Raw genomic sequence first — 19,960 nt, 5'->3', positions numbered from 1 at the left:
TAAAAAAATAAAATATTTTTATCTATTACATACAACATATATTATATCAATATAACATTTTCCGCCTTTAATTTCTTATATATATTTCTAATTTTAGTTTTGATTCATTCCTATTTCTTTTTCTTTCATTCTCTTTACCAAAATTTAGAAGGACAAAAGTGGTCCATATTTTGGCCCAATATGGTTGAAACTTTGAATTTGAGTTGGTCATTCTTAACTTATCCATCCATCCATCTATCTATGATCCATGTTTTGGCCCAAATTTCTAATGGTTTAAGCCTAATTTGAATTGAAGTTACTCATAGAAACTGATTTTTACCACAAATTCAATGACTGCTTAGAACAGAAACACACGTTTATTTAGTACTTAGAAGATGGTAAATTTACATAACAGGTTTGCTCATGGATTATAGAGAGCTGGGTTTACATCAATACTAGATATTCAAATTCATACGTCGGAGAAGCAGGGTTTCTTGAGGGAGTTGCGGCGAGCCGACGCCAACACTGTCTTGTCCGCAACTATGAAATAGGCCGCTCCTGCCACTGTCATTCAATTAAAGTCTTAGTAATATTGTCACTATCAAAATGCACGTGTTATCGTATATATTCTTAGGTTTCATTTTTCGTATCTTATTCTTATTTATTTTGATCTTTTGTTTTGTAACTATGAGGCATACAAAAAATGATAAAAATGTAAACCAACCTGTAGAGATGATGAGAGCTTGGGCAGTGTGATTGAGATTGGCCTTTGCCCAGGGCAGCCATCTTGCGCTAGCCATCTGCATGTTAAACAACAATATTGGAAGCTTCAAATGTCAAAATTGCCATCTCAAAAGGTTTTATCTCAATGGGTGTATTGGTCATTAATTCATATTGCAAAGAGGAGGAAGAAGGCTTACAGTGGGTATGGCAGTGGCAATGCTGGCAACAACTGCAGCCTTAGCTCCTGCAACTACGCCCTCTGATCACCCACCAAAACAATAATCAATTACTCAGATTCATTTGCCTATGTTTTCATCTAAAAAATCTGCATACTAATTCTTGATCCACAGGCCCACCAAACCCTTAATCTTGACCCTTGGATTGTGTTGGAATAATATTTTTGCCATCGAAGTAAAGGAAAGGGGAAAAAGCTTAAACCAAAGAAAGAAAGCAGAAAGTGAAGTATACCATGAGAGCAGCGCTTGGCCATGGCCAGCTTTTGGTCAAATGAGGCCAACCCATTTCTCTCAAGGGGAGACCCAGCCACATTCTTTGCCATAATTGCACAAGATAACACCACAAAGTTGAAGGAGTTGCAGAGAGGGAAAGTAATGGAGAAGCTTTGGGGGAGTGCTTGGTATATATAAGGGCACTTTGAAAGGATTTGGTGAGAGAGATGAGACTCAGGTGCTTTGTTGGGCAGAAACTTTGATGGTTTTCAGCTGGATTCCAACGTCTCAGACACTTGTTTTAGCTCCCATTTCTTTTCACTACTCGATTGATTTAAGGCAACTGTAGATTGAATGGTAACAAGGCAGAAAACAATGGGCATTCTCTGGTAAAAGAGGAAACAAAACAAAGTCAGTGACACATAATTCAAAAAGAAAATGTGTTTACTATTTTTTTGAAAAAGGCAAAATTTCTCTGTGCAGTGTGCAGATTAAAGGAGGCCGGTGGTTTAGGAGAAAGGTAGCCTCAAAACCATGGGCAGAGGCGATTGCATGTGCTTTGGATCCATGCACCTCGAGCAGTGCATGAGATGAGGGCATGTGTCCCAAGCCAAGGGCTCAGATTGATGGGTTTCTGTTTTCACCACGATACGTGGTGCGTTTAGACACTTGGACTGTGCTTGGCTCACCCACTTTCTGCTGTGTTTGATTTGACACAATGCCACCTGTTGCCAAGCTTTAGACCCTTCATCGAATACTGAAGACCTTTTTTTAGGGTGTGTTTAGTTTTTAGAAATTAGAAGGAAAAAAAATGTTTTTAAAATTATTTTTTTTCTATTTGATTTAACCATATAAATATTACAAAAATGGATATAATTCAAATTAGTTAAAATTTTATATATTTTTAAATTATTTAATTTTTGTAAGTAAGAGATTAAATGAAAGGAGTCTTAAGTAAATAAATTCTCGATTTTAATTTTTTTTACTTTTTTTTATTTTTTTAAATTAATTGTTATATTCTACTTTGTGAGTGTATTTGATAAATTAACTTTACAATTTAATGTGATTAAATAATTTAATTTAAATTATTAAATAAATTAAATATATTTGATAAAATAATTTAATAGTATAACTTAAACTAAAAAATAACTTTAAATAAGTAAAAATAATTAACTTATTTTTAAACAAACATATTCACCTTATTTTTTAACCTTTATTTATCCTAATTATCTCTTTTCTTTTTACTCTACAAACATTCAATATTACTCAATCTCATTTACCATAATTATAAGTTGTGAAGATAAATATGTTAATTTAATAATTTAAAGTAAATTTTAAATTAATTTTATCAAATAATTTTAATATTTAAAATAAAAATTATATAATAAATTTTAAGTCAATAAATTAAGTATAATTTAACCTAAAATCAATTTAAATGATTAAGTAATAAGTATTGATTATGAACCCGATCCCTTAATGAATGGCCACAAGGTTGAATTAAATTCAAAAAAAAATATTTTATTTTGTAGATTCCTAAATGGTGTAATTATTGATGAAAGAATACAACTTTTATTCAAACTTTAGATTGATTCTCTTTTTGTTGGAGTCTTTTCCAAGGCAACCATTCATGGGTGAAGCCTGGTATCGCTGTCTGTTGTGCTCGAAACAAATTTTGCTATAAAACAAAATTGTAACCGAAAGCAATGATCCCGATTATCTACCTTTTGTCAAAAGGTATTCTATCCCACACTTTTTATCGAGGTTAGAGAAAAAAATAATGTATTTAAAAAAAATTCTACTAAGTCGAATCTTAAACCGACCCACTTAGCATGACATGACCCGAAAATATTTTTCGGGTCTATGTCACAAAACCGTATTTAGTAATTATGATTTAATTTTAAAAAAAACATTAAATCATAGCTAATGGCTAATTATGATTTTAAATTTATCATTAAAATCATAGTTATTAAATATAATTTTAAATTTAAATTTAAAGTTATAATTAATAACTATGATTTTGAATATTTTTTTAAAAAAAAGGTGGAATGTGCACAAATTTACTCTAGCCATTAAAATTTAAGAAAATAAATAAATTTGGACAAACTTTAAGCTAACCATGAAAGAAGTTCTATTTTTATGTTGACTCCTTTTGAATAAATTTGAATAAATAAAAATAAATTATAAGAATTGGATTTAGGTTCCTAATAAAAAAATAAATCCAATCCTTATAGTCAATTTTCCTATTTATTCAAGTTTTTTTTTTCATTTTATTTGAATTATGAAAAGTTTGAAGAAAAGTAAAAGAAAAGAGAGTCAAAATTAAAGAAAATAAAAGGTAAAAAAAATTAAAATTAAAAAAAATAAAATTTAGTAAACTTTGTTATCATATATTTTCTAATTTTATTTGTTAATATGACTTTAAAAACATATTAATTTTTAGATAATTTTTACCATATACTAATATTTTTTTCTCATGACGAACCAAATGATATGGGTTTTATGATTGCCCAAGTTAGGCTCCAACTTAAGTGGATTGGAAGCAAGCCCAAATCCAATTCATAGTCTACTTTAAATTAATATATATATATATATATATATAAACTATCTTATAGAACAAACATAAAAGATGAAGTAAATATTGAATTAATAAACTCATAATTTTATTTAAAGGAAAATTTTGATATCTACAAATATTTTTTTATACTTCTATTTTCCACTTCATGTTTTACCTTGACTATTTTATTTTATTTATAACCTATATGGTGAAAGTAGTAAAATTGAATAAAATGCAAACTTAATATTATTAAGTAAATTGATGGATCCAAAAAAAATAGAAAAATGGAATCTAGTTGGATTGAATTAAGTTGACTTTTTCAAAATTTTATGGATGAATTAATTTCACTCACCTCTCCTAAAAATTTGGTTAAATATGTTTGATCTTGATTAATTTTAAATTTTATCAAATAATTCCGAATTTTTAAAAAGAGGGGCGGTCACTTAAAATAATAAATAAAAATATAAAAAAGACATTTGATAAAATTTTAAACTTATAGGGGTTAGACATGTTTACTTAAAGCCCAAGGAGACACGAATGAATAAATTTTTTATATATTATTTTGAAAAAAAATGGATATTTCAATTCAATTTGTAAGTTATCAATATTTTTAAATCAAGTGAAGTTTAAGTTTCAATGACAAATTGTAAAGAAAATTCAAGTAATCTTGAAAGAAAACTAAATGACATGAAGATGTAGATCCATTGAAAACTTACTGTATCTAAGAAATCTATAACATTGTTTTCTTTAGTACACTTAGGTCAAAAAACAATTTTTGTACACTTCAATATTGTTTTCTTCATTTTCACTTAAGATTAGAATTGAAATTTTATCATAGAATGAATATGTGTTTTAATTCAAAAATTTTAACTCTAATTATTTCTAAGTTGATTTAATAAGGTTTTTAAAGGAGTTACATAAGTTATCAACAACTTGAAACTAAATATTAGAGGTATTTTTACACTTTTAGATGTAATTGATTGAAAGGTATCCCAAATTGGTTGAACCAATTAAGGAACTAGTCCAACCAATTGGTCTCTCCCAATCGAAAATCAACTGAATTAGTATAAAACTTTTCTCTTCCAATAACTAGTGTGCAACTTATCAAAGACCCCTTCTAACAAAACTCATCCTATGCATTTTTTATTTTTATTTTTAGGAATTTGTTATTTTCTTGGTTTCTTTTCTTCAGTTTATTTCATGTCATGTAAATCTTTAAACATAGTTGATGTTTAGTATTTTATGTCATGATGAACCTTTTCTGTATGTTTATTATATGAAATATAATTTTATATTGTCGTGTAATTATAATTATAAATATTTATAAATTCATGTAAAAAAATTGTACGTATAATATTCTAAAAGTGAACAAATTTTAGGTTGTCACTTTTCTAAAATAAGGATAAGCCTAATTTTAACCCATATTAAATAAATCAACCCAAACCAAATCTAACCTATGTAAAATCAAATTGATTTGGTTTAATGAATATAGCAATATTAATTGGTTTCAACTTAATTAAAACCAACTAAATTCAATTAGCCTATTGGATTGGTCAATGAGTAACCTAAACAATCGTGGCCACCAATAGTCTCTTCCTATACTATCATTCATCTTTTCATAATTAATCCTTTGTGTGATAAAAGTATTCATTATTATGAATAATATCCAAAATGGTAGAGCGGCATAACTGCCACAGTAACAGGAGTGTGGAAAAGCAAAAGAAAATGATGACTATACTCATGAACATGGTATTCAAACCTGGGTCTGCTGATGAACCCAGCCAATATCTCGCCATCATGGGTGATTATGATGATGATAATGCATATGGTTGAACCCAGCGTTCAAGCCCCATTTTATCATTACCTTGTTCGAGATGGATGGTAGTTGTGACTTGTGACTCAACCGTAAGTCTAACCCACATTTCAAATTCATACTTCATACTTCATGCTTTGGAAGGGGTTGAACTAAATTATTTTTCGACTCTAAAGATAGGACACCAAAGAATTATTTGAATTAATGTTTTGTTATGGCTCGTTCATGACATTCAACGATTGAGATTGAATAGAGATGTATGGTACCAACTATTAAATCGATGTTTTGAAATTTTTGTTTGATTTTTCGACTCAACAAGACAATGTGGTTCATTGAATCTCTTATTTGAATAACTATGATCATATTTGATTCTTGAAAAATATAAAAAATAATTAAAATTAGTTAAAAAAATTTATATATTTAAATTATTTAATCTTTATATTGATAAGTTAAAATAAATTAAATGAATTTGAACTAGCAAATAAAAATAATTTTTTACCTTCAAACTATTTTTTTTCATCAACTTTTACTTTTCTTCTATTTTTCTTTTTTTTTTTTATAATTCTTTTTCAAAATTTTGAAGAATGAAACGTAACCTATGGATAGAATAAAAATTTAAAACATACATTGGGTTAGGATCAAAGAGGATGTTTGATTCTTAAAAGTTAAATTTGGAATTTAAATTTAATCATGTGATGATATTTAGGGGTCATGTGCACCAATGAAGCATATGCAAAGAACAACTTGAATAGATAAAAAATTAACTTGCTAAAATTTGAATTAAGATGAACTTACTAAAAATCGTATTAAATTTCTAAATTAACCCAACTACACATTCTATGAACTTCTTCAAAGAGTGTATATATCAAAATTTTAAAATTCACATTTCTTTATAAAAATAGATTCCCTTGTTTAATAAGAAAATATTTTAGGAATCTCTCTATTATATTTTAGGTTTACAAAGAAAAAGTGATAGGATTAAGAAATATGAGATTATTTGAAATTATGATTTCTTTGCATTATTTAGCTCTTAATGCTTGCTTATACATGGGACAGTGAGATCAAATTACATCAAAATAAACTCCCATATTATTACCCTAATTTGTGGGTATGATTCCATCACAATTATTTGGGAATATATACCATTTTTCGAAGTGGGGTAATTATTTTTTTAGTCTTATATAAATAGAACTAATATATTTTTGAGTTAAATATCATTTACCCTTTAATCGACATGTTTTATACTTTCCCCCCTCATATTCAAAAATTATCATTTTACTCTTCAATTTATGAAATGGTAACACTCTATCTCCTAAAGTTATTGAAAAAAAAGATAATATTTATATCATTAAAAAATATTATCTGAATTATCAAAGATAATATCTTTAACTTAAAATTATATGAAATATTAATTATTTTTAAAATCACTGTTTAGAATTGGATGTTCTATAAATTTGAATTCCTATTTTATGAATTTTTTTATATGAGTCTACGAAAATACACTTTTTCTTAAATATTATACGGATTAAAGTGCAAAAATGAAAGGATTATAATTAAGGGTAAAATATTTGTTTTAAATCAAAAGGTTTGGCCTACATTTTCTTATCCTTTCATTGTATCTCTCTGTTATTAAGAATTGAATTTAATAATTTATAGAAAATAATTGATTTGTCAACAGTACACGGTCTCCCAGATACCTTCTCATCAGGCTAAATATTATTTAATTTATTTTCTTAAATAATAGAGACAAAAACCTTTTGACTCCATTTATACCTTATCTTAAAAAGTTCACAAAAAGTCTAAAGCTGCAACTACCAAAAAAACAAAACTGGAGAAAAATAAAAGGAAAAAGAAAGTATAAAATAATTCAATAAATTCTTCTTACATGTCCATTAAAATTTATTTTATTTTTTGGTTTACAGAACAAAAAATGAAAATCATCTAAAAAAAATAGTGAATTTATTATTGACAAGATTTATCTCTTCCACTAATTTCTCTCTGTAGCATCAATTTTGTATTCATGGTTTTGGAATATAAATAAATAAATAAATAAAAGGAAAAAAAGGAAAAAGGAAAAAAAAATCATGACTATACTCATTAACATTTATTCAAATCTGGAACTGGTGCTGAATCCAATATAATGCTATCATGGGTGATAATGATAATGATGCATGTAGTTGAAACCAGAATTCTCAAGGCCTATTTCTATTATTACCATGTCTAGGGATGCAAGGTAGCTGTTACTTACAACCATAAGTCTAACCTATATTTCAAATTAATTCATTTTGAATTCTAGAGTAGCTTAACAAATTAACTTATGTCTAATTCGTATCATTAATTGAAAGTCATATCTCATTTTTATCAAAGTTGAATTTCACAATTGAGTATGAATTATTGATCCATCTTATTTGATTTTTGCCTCTAATTGTCTAATTTAAGGAAATCGAATTATTGGGGTGTAACAATATTTCTCTTAATTAATCCAATGACCTCAAATATAATAAAAGGTAGGATATCGATTAGGTTTCAAATGAAATGGTCAAAACTCAATTAAAAAAAATTAGTATCAGAATTCGAATCACAGCTTAGACACCGGTTAATTTTTAGGTGGGTTTTAAAGAAGATGAATAATTTTGAATAATATCACGTAAATTTTAGAACTACTATAGATATAACTTTAAAAGACCCACTAAAGATAGTATTTTTTTTTCTACGAGAATTATTGTAACTCCATACTCACCTTTTAAGCCATCCTAGCTTTTCTCCTTTTCTCATTCCAAAGGTGACAATGGGTCATAAACCCGATGATCAATAACTTCATATCTTGGCAAAGCCGGTACTTAATTTCATGCCATTATCACCGATCCTAATGACTAGTTTAGTTGATAACTTTTTACCTTGAAACACTTTTGGTATCAAACACATCATTAAAGATGGAAAAAAGAAAAAAGAAAAAAGAAAAAAAAAAAAGATGGATATTTCACTAATGGACTATATTCATCTACAGGCATGATGTGGTGGCCATGGGATTTATATAATATAAATGAATAAGAATATGATCAAGGACAAAACTACCATGTATTATGGGGCCTAAGTGGGGGCGAAGAAGGCTAACATGCTTCAATTATATGTACAACAAACACAATGGCAATCTCTTCAAACCCTAAGCCAAATGCAATGTACTTGTTCACCTTTATTAATTAGCCCTCAACTCTCAACCATGCCCTAGTATTATTATTATTATTATTTAATATAATAAAATGTAAAATTCTATTTTATTTCAAAAATAGAAATTAATATTTGGTGACACATTCACCAGCTCAGCTCAATTCTATATTGATATTATTGAATCTCATGATTCTTCCACCATCTGTGTGGACTTCACATGCTTACTCAAAATCTTCTAAGTGATTTTTTTGCTTCTCTATTAGTGTGTTACAGTGCTTCTCATTCCTTTGCAGATACACTCATGAGGAAGCTCTGCCAAACAATCCTTAGAAATCTTGGTCAAGTCTGGGCTCCATTAAATAAATTTAGTCACATCTTTTTAAGTACTAGATTAAATTTATATGAATTTTAAAGTACTAGAATAATTATGTCTAAGATCCTTGAATCACTCTCCTAAAACAAATAAATAGCAGAATTTAATAAAATTAAAATATTTAATTATTAAAGAAGAAAAATAGAAAATTTGAGAAAAAGAGGAATCATGATGAATGATTTATTTTTATTTTTATTTTATTTAAGCGGTAAAAACTAAAAAGGACATGTGAATGCGTGGACATGAAAGTGCCCATACGAGTAAAAGGTAAAGAAATTTGTAGAGAGAGAATAATGGGTACTGCTTTTTATTATTTTTTTCATCATTGAGGGAAGTAATTATTGTCACCACATGAGTTCATGAGTTCTCATGAGGCTCACATTGAGACAATAATGGCTTCTCCCCTCTATGCTTTTTATAACTGTCCATCAATATTATTTAATTAATTGGTATAAATTATATTCTTAATTACATCTATGTTGGCAGCTATTGACTTTACAAGTGATTAATGTATAAGAATGTAGTACTTTCATTTGTTTTATTTTTAAGGTAATGGAATGTTATGGATATAATAATAATAATTTTAATTTAACAAAAATAATAACAAAATAATTTTAATGAAAATTTAACATCACTCTCATAGAACAACTCTTTCTTTGGTAGTCATTCATGTTTCATACATGATATTTACAGTTAGAAGTAGTCAAAATGATGAGGGATCTGATATGGTGCGTCTCTTTCTTTCTTGCTGAGCTTTGGTAAGGAAGCTCTACTCCTTATGATCTTCTGGAGATGGTCTCTGGGGACCTCTGGTGGTTTCACTGACCTGATCAATGCCCAGTTCACACCCTTGAAGAACTCGTGCCTCTTGATCTCTACGGAGCCCTTCAAGCTTCCGATTCTTTTCTTGGGATTCTTGACCAGAAGCTTGCTAATGAGGTCTTGGACTTTGACCATCTCTTCAAATTCTTTGCTACTGCTAACTCCAATTCTTGGGAAGGTTAAGGGCTGTTTCAAAATGTTGATGAGGGTTTTTTCGTTGTTTTCACCTTTGAAGGGTGTTCTTCCGTAGAGAAGCTCGTATAAGAACACCCCGAGAGTCCACCAGTCCACTGCACTTCCATGGCCTTGTCCTGAGATCACTTCCGGGGCTAAGTACTCGTGGGTGCCTACGAAGGACTTGGATCGAGCGTTGATGGGTTCAGCCACCAATTCTGGATCGATTTCTTGGACGTCATCAGCTTGTGATGCTACTATTGTTCTGACTGAACCTTTCTTTTTCTTGTTGGAGGCCGAGAAACAGGAGAGCACTGGCTGCATGGGTGTAGCACAAGAAGGTGTCGAGCTTTTCACCTTCTTCCCAGTGGCTTCTTGGTCTGGCTTTGGTCGCAGGAGCTTGGGAACCACGTCGCATTTGAGGGAAAGATCGAAGTCCGAAAGCATGATGTGGCCGTCCTCTCTGACGAGCACATTTTCGGGCTTGAGGTCTCTGTAAACAACACCCATCATGTGGAGATACTCCAGAGCCACCAGAGTCTCTGCAGCATAAAACCTGTGGTTTTATGTAGCTAAGTCAGTAGTCTGTCATATATTAAACTCAAGGCAAACGGCATCGTTTGGTTAGCATTTATCTTTCTTCTAAGACCATGAACAATGCTACACATTCTGAGCCCTTTCTCCAAACAAACATATGTAAAAAGAAAACTTACTTTGCTGAAGAAATGCTAAACCGCTTTCCGGGCTGTCGCTGCCGAGCAGCGTGTAAGTCTCCACCAGGACAGAACTCCATAACCAAGCAGGAGTAGTGCGAAGCATCAAACTCAGCGTAGAGAGTAGGCAAAAAGGGGTGATCAAGAATACCCAGTATCTCCTTCTCCATCTCAGCCCTCTGCAACTTGTTCCTTATAGCAAGAGCCTCCCTATCCACCACCTTCATCGCGTAAAAGCTCTGCGGCAACCCCACCACCGGGTTCCGAATCTGGCATAAATAAACATTACCGATATCCCCACTTCCCAGCCGCCGGAGCATCCGGAAGTGGTCCAGCCCCACTCGCCCTTTCTCGCCCCGGAGCCGCTTCATGGCTTCCCAGGCGGCTTGGTTTGCCTTGTGAGGCTTGTGGGAGGTGTCAGCGGAGGAACAGACGGAGACGGAGCTCCGGCTGCCAAAGCTGAGGTTGCTCATCCAGCTCCGGCTGGAGTCGGGCACCGTGATTGAAGAACAGCTGCTGTCGTAGTCGGAATCGTCTCTGGTTACGGTGGCCATGGTTGGGGAACATGCGTATGCGCTTCTGTTATTGCTTTCCCAGGCTTTATATAAGAGCTGAAGTTATAGGCTCGTGCCTTTCTTAATTGAATTTCAGAAACGTGAATCAATATTGCGCCCTTGTTTTACTAAATATCACAGCTTTGCCATTAGTACATTATAATGTATCTATCATGCCAATGAAATCATTTCTAACCTAACCCTTAAAAGAAAGTTAATCATTCTACGATCAAGAATAAAAAAATGCATAATGAAGGAGCTTGACTCTATTTTAGGAACTGTTTTTGAAAAACAATCTTTTATTTTTAAAAACATAAAATAGGATTTTAGATTTGAAAACATGCTTCCTAAATGTATAATAAAAAAATAGTATTACGATGTTTGTTGCAAAAATTTAGTGTTTTTTAGTAACATGTTTTAATTGTTTTAAAGAAATTATTATATGCATAAAATAATAATTGAAAATGAATTACTTTTTAAAACTATAAGAATCGAAGAACTGTTTTTTAAAAATGTTTCCAATTGTCCACCCAAATATCATTAGCACTTAAACTTAGTCAAATTTTCAATTTAAATTTTCAACTTTACTCCTTTTTGGGCATGCTCTCTTTATCCGCCCTTTTTCCACTTTCCAAACACTTTATTTCACCTTGATCCCGATATACTCATTTCGATTCCATGGCACTTTTGTTATATTCATGCTGGATAGTGTCTTTTCTGCACCAGACAGTCAAAGCGGATAAAATGCCCTCGAGCCAACGACGTCGTACGAAAGTCACACGACGTCGTTTCAGTGTCTTGCAAATTAGATGGTCAAACATTGATATAACCAGCTTTTGAATAGCAGTTAGGTTAAAAAGTGTGGGCACTTTTGGTAATTTGAAAAACGGAGGCACGAAGCACCCGTGCCCCATTAATTTCCACCTCATAATAATAAGGAAAAAATTAGGTGCCACCTGGCACTTTTATTTATTTTATATTAGTGTCTTTTTATGGTGTGGTTGTCATGCATGTGAACCCATGTAAGGGGACCTGTATCCAGTCCGGGCCCGCGGCTGCACACGTGCCACTTTATTATTACCCAGTAAGCCTTTTTATATCAACACCTAAAATTTTAAATATACCTTTTATTTTTTTTAATTGCATTTAATTAAAATTGTAAAAGGTTTTACTAGGAAATACCAAATGTCCATGTACTTCCTTTTTTTTTTTTTTTTTCTATTGCATTCAATTAATGCTCTTAATAACCCAATTTCAATTTTTTCTTATTTTTTATTTTAGTTGAAAACTAAAAATATAAACAACATTATAATTTTCAAAGAATAATATTGATGCGGTAAAAATTTTTATTAAATATAAAAGAAAAATTATATTTTCCTGATTTATATATATATATTTTAATTATAATTATTTTAGATAAAATTAGTCAAATGTATATAGAAGTTTTTATTGAATTTAAAAATGGTTTTTTAATTTTTTGTAACACAATCTAAGTATTAACTAGAAGTTGTTTCTTGTATAAAATTTGATCTCGTAACTAAAATGGTTTGGTATTATTGGATTGTGAAGTTTGAATCAATTTTATTACTTTTCACTTAGGATATCGAAAGTTAAACTGTCTTATCAGCTTGTAAAGATCGAATTCACAATTGAGAGAGTTTTTGAAGAGTTTCACCATTGTAACTTTTTAAATTCATTTTGATTAATGGATTGTTGAGTATTGATCATTTCATTGACATAAGGATCACATTGATCGTTGAATCGCATTAAAAAATTTATCTGTTTTTTTATTTTCTACTTGTATATATACGTGTTACTAGACATTAAAGTAGTGATGTGATTATTAATCCAAATTAATAGGATTTTGGACTTCCCTACCAAAAAAAAACCCTTCGGATTTTTCCTCGTTTGCATATGTTGAAATGAAAAGAAAAAGAAAGGGAAAAGGAATGGATTGAGAAATAATTTTCCTCCTTGCCTTCATTTCCCCACTTTTGTCTGCAGGATCTTATCATTCTCGCTTTTGGTTGCAATTTCAGGCAGCAGACCCAGCAAAAATTGCAGTTGTCCAGAGTGACAAAAATATTGGAAAACTAAATCCTCCATCACCTGCCCCATACATTCTTCTCCCCCAACCATCACAATCTTTCCCCTGCCTTCTCCCAAATCTTGTCATTTAAAGTAATTTATCCATGGCACCAACCCAATTCCTCAATTCCATTTCTTTCTTCCTTTTTAAATCAAAATTTGAAATAAGCCAGAAGGAATGTAAAAGTAAGGAAGAGACAAGTAGTAGAATGAAACAAGGCTTTATATGAATGAAAGAAAATTGAATAAAATCAAAAGAAAAGGACAAGATTAAAAAGGAGAAGGGGAAGAGAGAGCACCAAAATCATTATCCCAACAGCAAAACTTCCATTCCCTCAATAATGTGGAGAAAGGAGTGAGGTAAAGATGGCCAATCTGACAGCCCCACAACACCATTATATATAAAAACAAAGGAAACTGGATATAATTGCGAGAAAGAAACAAGGAGGAAAAGCATAAGTTTCAGTGAAAGTGGACAATTTCAGAAGAACATGGAAGCATATACTGAGAGTGAGAGTGAGAGGAACTGCATCTGATCCCTTTTTTTATCCTCTATATATGATATAGAGTGATTGTCCAGGACATATCATCATGGGCAGCTCCAACTCCTGGGGTCCAACACATTTATTTTGTTTTATGTCATCACTTGCTTTCAATCCTTTTTTTTTTTTGTTTTTTTTTTCCTCCTGATTTTTATGTTTTTTAGTCGGTCCGCACCTATTGGTACACGTGGTAACTCTAATATTATTTCAAATCAAAATAATTCTGAAAAGGGCAGTAGAGGGAATAAAAAAAAATTCTCCCATTCCCATGTGATATAGCTCAAATTTTTTTTCTCTCCAATTATGTGACTATATTTAGTATCAAAAAATTAGGATTACTTTTTTTAAATATCCAAGATTTTAAAAAGAAAATTTAATTCACCATTCAATTCTTCATTTCAAGTCGGGAATGAAATCATAGTAAAATCAAGAATCACTCCATTTTATGGTACAAAAGTTTTTCACCTTTATTCTTAGAGAACTTTTGTTTTTTTTAAGTTCTTGAATCTTCCTTTTGAGTTTTTTTTTATTTTTTATTTTTTAAAATTGAGGTGATTTTTAGGTAGTTTTTTATCACTTCAATTCCCATAAACAACCCATTTGAATCTCTTATTTAGTTGATAGGATTGAATCAGCTAACTTGAATACCCAACCAACTCGATTAATAAATAATAAGACGTATCCATTCAAAGTTCAAAGTCACCCACTAACAGATTGTCAAGTTGCTTGAAGATAAGAGAAAATAAAAGACAAAACTAGTGAAAATTAATAATTACAAAATTAATAGTAGTGATGCATGAAATTGAGAATGGATTTTGAACATGAAGCATGGCATTGGAACCCACTAATAAGTCAAAGCAATACTTTGAATTTAGATCAAATTTAAAATATTTGATGCTTTGTCTTAATGTTTGTGTATGGTGGTTTGCCTCCTTATCTCCATGGCCTATGATTTTGGTTGACTTGACCCTTGTCGCCCTTTAGGGGTTTAGAATGGCTAAGGTAGGTCTCACGTACTATTTATTTAATGTCATTGGACTAAAAATAAAGTAATAACAAACTAATCTAAAGAAATTAAATAGAATTTCAGATGTTTGAATATTGAAAACAACGTTGGAGCAAACTTACAAACCATGTGTTAGCCTTTGACTATCCAAACAAGAGGTTATAAAGGCTTTTTTCTTTTTCTTTTTTAAATATATTTAATTTTTTTTTTCATTTTAAGTTGGAAAGGGATACATATTTTTTGTGAATATATATACTAACTCACTTTTTTTATTCTTATGATTTTGTGAAGAGGTAAAGGAGTCTCATGTTCCTAAGGAGTCCAAACTCATTTGAGAGGGAATTCAAATGGTTTGAATAAGAAATTCTTAATACACAACTTGTCCGCACATGCATCTTACGTGGAGAAACCCTTTACATAAGTGTATGAATTCAATAACTTTTTGTAATTTGATAACAAAAAATATCATCATAAAATTTTCTTTATAGGTAGGATACTAATTTCCTATCGTATCGAAGTTTATACTTGAGATGACAGATTCACTTTAAAAACAATACTTGTCACGTCTTAATCAATAAAAATCAATAAATATCTATTTCGTTCTTAATTTTTCGTTAACTTTGTTTTTATTTGTCCCATTTTTTTGGACCTGTTTTTTTCAACAATATATGTTAAAAAAAAAAACTTATTTCATTAATTGTTGGCCTCTGATATGATTCCATGAAATGATTATCCTTAATCCAAAGCAAAAGAGATTTTTTTTTTTTTTTAAAAAAAAAAAACCCTTTAAGAGTTTGGTGATAAAACTTAAAAGATTCCCTCCTTATATTAAACTCAAAGATCAACTAGATAAAATTGATAATGTCTCTTCAATGGAGTTAATACATGAATTTGATTGGATTTCTAGAAAGTTCAATCAATTGATATTTTATATGTAAAACAATGAACAAATTTTCAACATGAAGCATGGTATTGGAACCCACAAGTGCCAAAGCAAGACTTTGAATAGAGACCAAATTTAAAAATATTTGATACCTTGTATTAATGTCAATAGATGGAGGTGTGCCTCCTACCTCCACGACCTATATTATTTTAGTTGACTTGACCCTTGTCGCCCTTTGGTGGTTTAGAATGGGAAAGGTGGGGTCTCAACTTACGTTATTTGGGAATGCATGTTATGGCTAAATTGCACATGATACAACGCATCAACGCAAACTTCTCCTTGGAGCTCGCACATTGGACTATGTTCATATAATACATATAATACATCTACAAGTGTTTTAAATATTATTTGCATTTCTAAATTAATTATGTCAATATTTTAGATATTATCCAAATTTCTAAAAAATTATAATGTTAATATCAGTCCTAAAGTATTTGTTGGTTGTCTCTTGATTGAAACTTATTATTTAATTTTTTATTTTTGTAATTAATTAAGACTGGTGTAATTTGGATGAATGACCCGACCCAACTTGACTTTTCGATGAATTTGGGCAATCATTTTCAATATTTGAGTCGAAATTAAATTAATTTTTTTTATCCGAACTCAATTTGGGTGAGCTTATGTCAGGTTTTGAACAATCAAATCTTAACTTGAACTCAATTTAATGTTTTATAATATTTATAATGTATATTGTAATAATATAGAATTTTTTTTAAGAAAAAAATATCAAATTATATTATATCATATTCTCTTTCATTTAAAAAAAAAAGATATATTATGTAAATTTATTTTTACTTGTTTGTTATTTCTTTGAAAATTTGTTTTATTTATTATTTAAATTTTGATATAAATATATAGAAAAAAAAATTTTAAAAAATATTATAAATGAATTTTGAATTATACAACCTGATTAATCTAAATCTAACTCGATCACCCCGAACTCAACCTACATTTAGAGAAATTAGATTAGGTTGGATTTGAATTAAGTTCCTCGGGTTAGAGGTCCGTATTAGGTTAGGCTTGAGTTGATTATTTCTTAATTCAAATTGGATTTGAATTAATCATCAACTCAACCATCCCACTCAAATTGCAACCCTAATTAAGACAATTTGATAATTTAAATCTATTTTTTTTTAAACTATTAAGCTTGACATATTATCTTTTATCAATATTAATAAGATAATGAGAAGAAGAATTTTGCTCAATAAAAGTGAAGGTATTCTACATTCTAATAAGGGAGAATTACCCAAAAGGGTGGGTTAGAAAAAATAATGACTATGAAGGCTCACTTTTTTAGAAGACCATTTTACCCTTTAATATGTTTTTTATATTATTTATAAATAAATTGAGATTGTCAATGATGTGGGACTCATACATGATGATAAGTACAAGTTGATAAATGATGTGGGACCCATACATGATGATAAGTACATGTTGATAGGCAATCAACGGTACATTTTTCAACTTGAAAAAATTGTTATCACTTTTGAACAATTAACTATTTAAAAATTTGTTATTTTTTTTTTAAATTGAGATTTTTTAAAGAACCTTATAAAAAAATAATTTTTAATATCTCATAAATAAAAACCATATCCTAAAGTTATTATATCATTTTATATATAAAACATACAATTTGAAACTTTGTTATCATAATATAATAAATAATTATTTTTTACGAGCACTCATCAATTGAATAATATATAAATATTCAATTGACTAACACACACCTATTAAATGGAATAACTCACAATTATTCATTGGGTAATATAACACGTGAAAAAATTAAATAAAAATAAATTAAATTATGTTATAATATATTGTAATGATAGTGTATTTATATTGTAAGTATAATGCATTTATGTCGTACCTATATTTTATTATAAAAGTAATAATTTTAAAAATGTTTATTCATACCCTATTGGTATTAACACATCGTATTAATATATTAACAACATTTATTAGTGTTTTGAAATTCTTTAATAATTTTTGTATATATATATATATATATATATATAAACTACGTGAATTTAAATTAGTATTTCATTTTATTTCAGAAATTATTTATGATATAGGTATATTGTGAAATATGGTATGATCATACAAAATTACCATTTTTATAAAAAAATTTATAAATTTCTTAATTAGGTTCTATTGTAATGTATTGTAATGTAAATGTATTTATATTGTAATTATAACATATTTTTGTTGTACTTGTATTGTATAATAAAAGTAATAATCTTAAGAATCACCTTTTATACCTTATTAATATTCAACATATCAAATATATTAACATCATCCACTTGATACATTGAGAAAAAAAATTTATATGAAAATTAAATAAATAAACACTATGCAAAGGAAAAAAAATCATATAAATTTTTTAAAATTATTTTATTATAAAAATAAAAAATGATTAAACATTTTCTATCATTTTCTTATTATTTTTAGAGAATTTGAATGAAAAATTAAACATTTTATCTTCCTTAAATTTAATACAAAAACATAATTTATCAATTTAAACTTATAATATATATGAAAAAATCATCATTTTTATTATATAATTATAAACTTATTTTTTTCTTCATAAAATTAAAAATTAGAATAAAAATAAAAAAAGGTAAAAAAACAATAAATGATATTTTGAAAATATTTTTTAAAAGTATTTTTGTTTTAAATAGTAAATTTAAATAACAAATTATATATAATTGTAATGGTTAAACCCAAAATTTTGATTTAAAATTTAAATATCAATAATTACAATAAATGTGGGACCCACGTACCATAAATGTATTGACAAATAAAGTGAAGTGCTTTAAATGCTTTGAATTTTAAAAGTTTTAGTTAAAGGGCAGTTTTGGTATATTAAGCTTACTAAAGTCCTCACCAATAATTATTAAAAGATACTACCCTTTCTAGTAATTGTTTTGCCCAGCCTACCCTTTTGGATAATTCTCCCTTCTAATAAAATCATTACTCCTAAGTTGAAAGTTGGAAGCCCATAAAAGAAGATATATGTATGGGCTGGGTCTGAAACTGTTAGTGACATTAGGCCCAGTAATATTTGCTCCAGACCTATATACAGTATTAACAAGATGAATGATGATATAGGATGCCTGTTGTTTTGAGTCTGTTTCTTTGTTTTTTGAGGGAGAGCTTTTTCAGCCTCATGGCCGTGTGATGTACATCTGAAATTTATGAGATTAACAATTTTTTTGTGGTTATTAATATGGTATTATAGTTGTGGTCAGTGGAAGTTCTCTCCCGATAGAGATGGATTTCATAGTTAGAGTTAAACTTTTGTTTACAAACAAAGTTTCATGACACTGTATTCTACTGATTTGCTTCTATTGTGTTAGTGGAAGCGTCAATGTAAACATATTAAAGAAAAAACATAAAAATAAAGCAAACTACATAAAAATAATATGAGGTTTTAATGTGATTAAGTTTACCTCCACAAATAAGAGAAAACATTTTGTTATAAAATAGAAAATATTACAAATGATAAAAATTAGATACCACTATATCACTTTATATCTTCACTATGAACCATGGGCCCCTCTAGGGATGACAATGGGGCAGGTTTGGATGGGTCGTCCCCATCTCAACCTTACCCCGTTTATTCAAAATAATTTTCATCATCATCCCATTTAAAAAATTAAACGGGGCAAGGGTGGGTAGGAGAAATTCTCATATCAGCACCCCGTTCTATTTAACTCTTTTTTGAATTTTTTTTAAATTACTTTTAAATTTTGTAATTACATTAAAATAAATATATTTTATATATAATTAAATTATTATATTTTTGTATAACTTATTTTATTAAAAATATTTTATTATTATTTATATATTTAAAATAATTAAATTAAATTAATTTTATATATAATTGGGGCAATACAAGGCAATACTCAAACCCACCCTAGGTTTTAAAAAAATTCCCAAACTCATCCTAAACTAGTTTAGTTAAAATTGAAACCCGTCTCATTAGGGGCAGGGCAAGGCAAGTACCTGAAAAAATCCGCCCCATTGCCTCCCCCAAACCTCTTTGCTCCATTAAGTGTC

General features: G+C 29.2%; 2 protein-coding genes across 3 annotated transcripts; both read right to left on the bottom strand.

Annotated features, from left to right (window-relative positions):
• Nucleotides 1–334: 334 nt before the first annotated feature.
• Nucleotides 335–1,682, bottom strand: LOC100264626 (early nodulin-93). Of its 2 annotated transcripts, XM_002285016.3 has the most exons (4): nt 1,171–1,682; nt 900–961; nt 704–779; nt 335–543 (listed from the first exon to the last, which is right to left on the bottom strand). In XM_002285016.3, the coding sequence occupies exons 1-4, from the start codon at nt 1,259–1,261 to the stop codon at nt 449–451; spliced, it is 324 nt and encodes a 107-aa protein (XP_002285052.1). In that variant the 5' UTR covers nt 1,262–1,682; the 3' UTR covers nt 335–448. The 2 variants fall into 2 exon arrangements, with proteins under 2 accessions (XP_002285052.1, XP_059596663.1); XM_059740680.1 differs by having other exon boundaries at nt 335–779; nt 1,171–1,625.
• Nucleotides 1,683–9,632: 7,950 nt separating this feature from the next.
• On the bottom strand, nt 9,633–11,350 carry LOC100242344 (protein kinase PINOID 2). Its single transcript, XM_002285008.4, has 2 exons — nt 10,769–11,350; nt 9,633–10,611 (listed from the first exon to the last, which is right to left on the bottom strand). Exons 1-2 carry the CDS (start codon nt 11,320–11,322, stop codon nt 9,753–9,755), a joined length of 1,413 nt encoding a protein of 470 aa, XP_002285044.1. The 5' UTR covers nt 11,323–11,350; the 3' UTR covers nt 9,633–9,752.
• Nucleotides 11,351–19,960: the final 8,610 nt, after the last annotated feature.

Source organism: Vitis vinifera, chromosome 11 (genome assembly GCF_030704535.1).
Source record: "Vitis vinifera cultivar Pinot Noir 40024 chromosome 11, ASM3070453v1".
Taxonomy (NCBI): domain Eukaryota; kingdom Viridiplantae; phylum Streptophyta; class Magnoliopsida; order Vitales; family Vitaceae; genus Vitis; species Vitis vinifera.
This window is presented reverse-complemented; position numbering and strand designations above follow the sequence as displayed.

What these genes read in the sequence shown, in the direction of transcription:
- LOC100264626 (XM_059740680.1), bottom strand. Translation starts at nt 1,261, where the DNA reads ATGGCAAAGAATGTGGCTGGGTCTCCCCTTGAGAGAAATGGGTTGGCC. An exon ending in GGCCAAGCGCTGCTCTCATG is followed by an intron (nt 962 to 1,170) that starts GTATACTTCACT and finishes GTGGGTGATCAG; the next exon opens with AGGGCGTAGTTGCAGGAGCT. An exon ending in TTGCCACTGCCATACCCACT is followed by an intron (nt 780 to 899) that starts GTAAGCCTTCTT and finishes TTTAACATGCAG; the next exon opens with ATGGCTAGCGCAAGATGGCT.
- LOC100242344 (XM_002285008.4), bottom strand. Translation starts at nt 11,322, where the DNA reads ATGGCCACCGTAACCAGAGACGATTCCGACTACGACAGCAGCTGTTCT. An exon ending in TTTAGCATTTCTTCAGCAAA is followed by an intron (nt 10,612 to 10,768) that starts GTAAGTTTTCTT and finishes ATAAAACCACAG; the next exon opens with GTTTTATGCTGCAGAGACTC.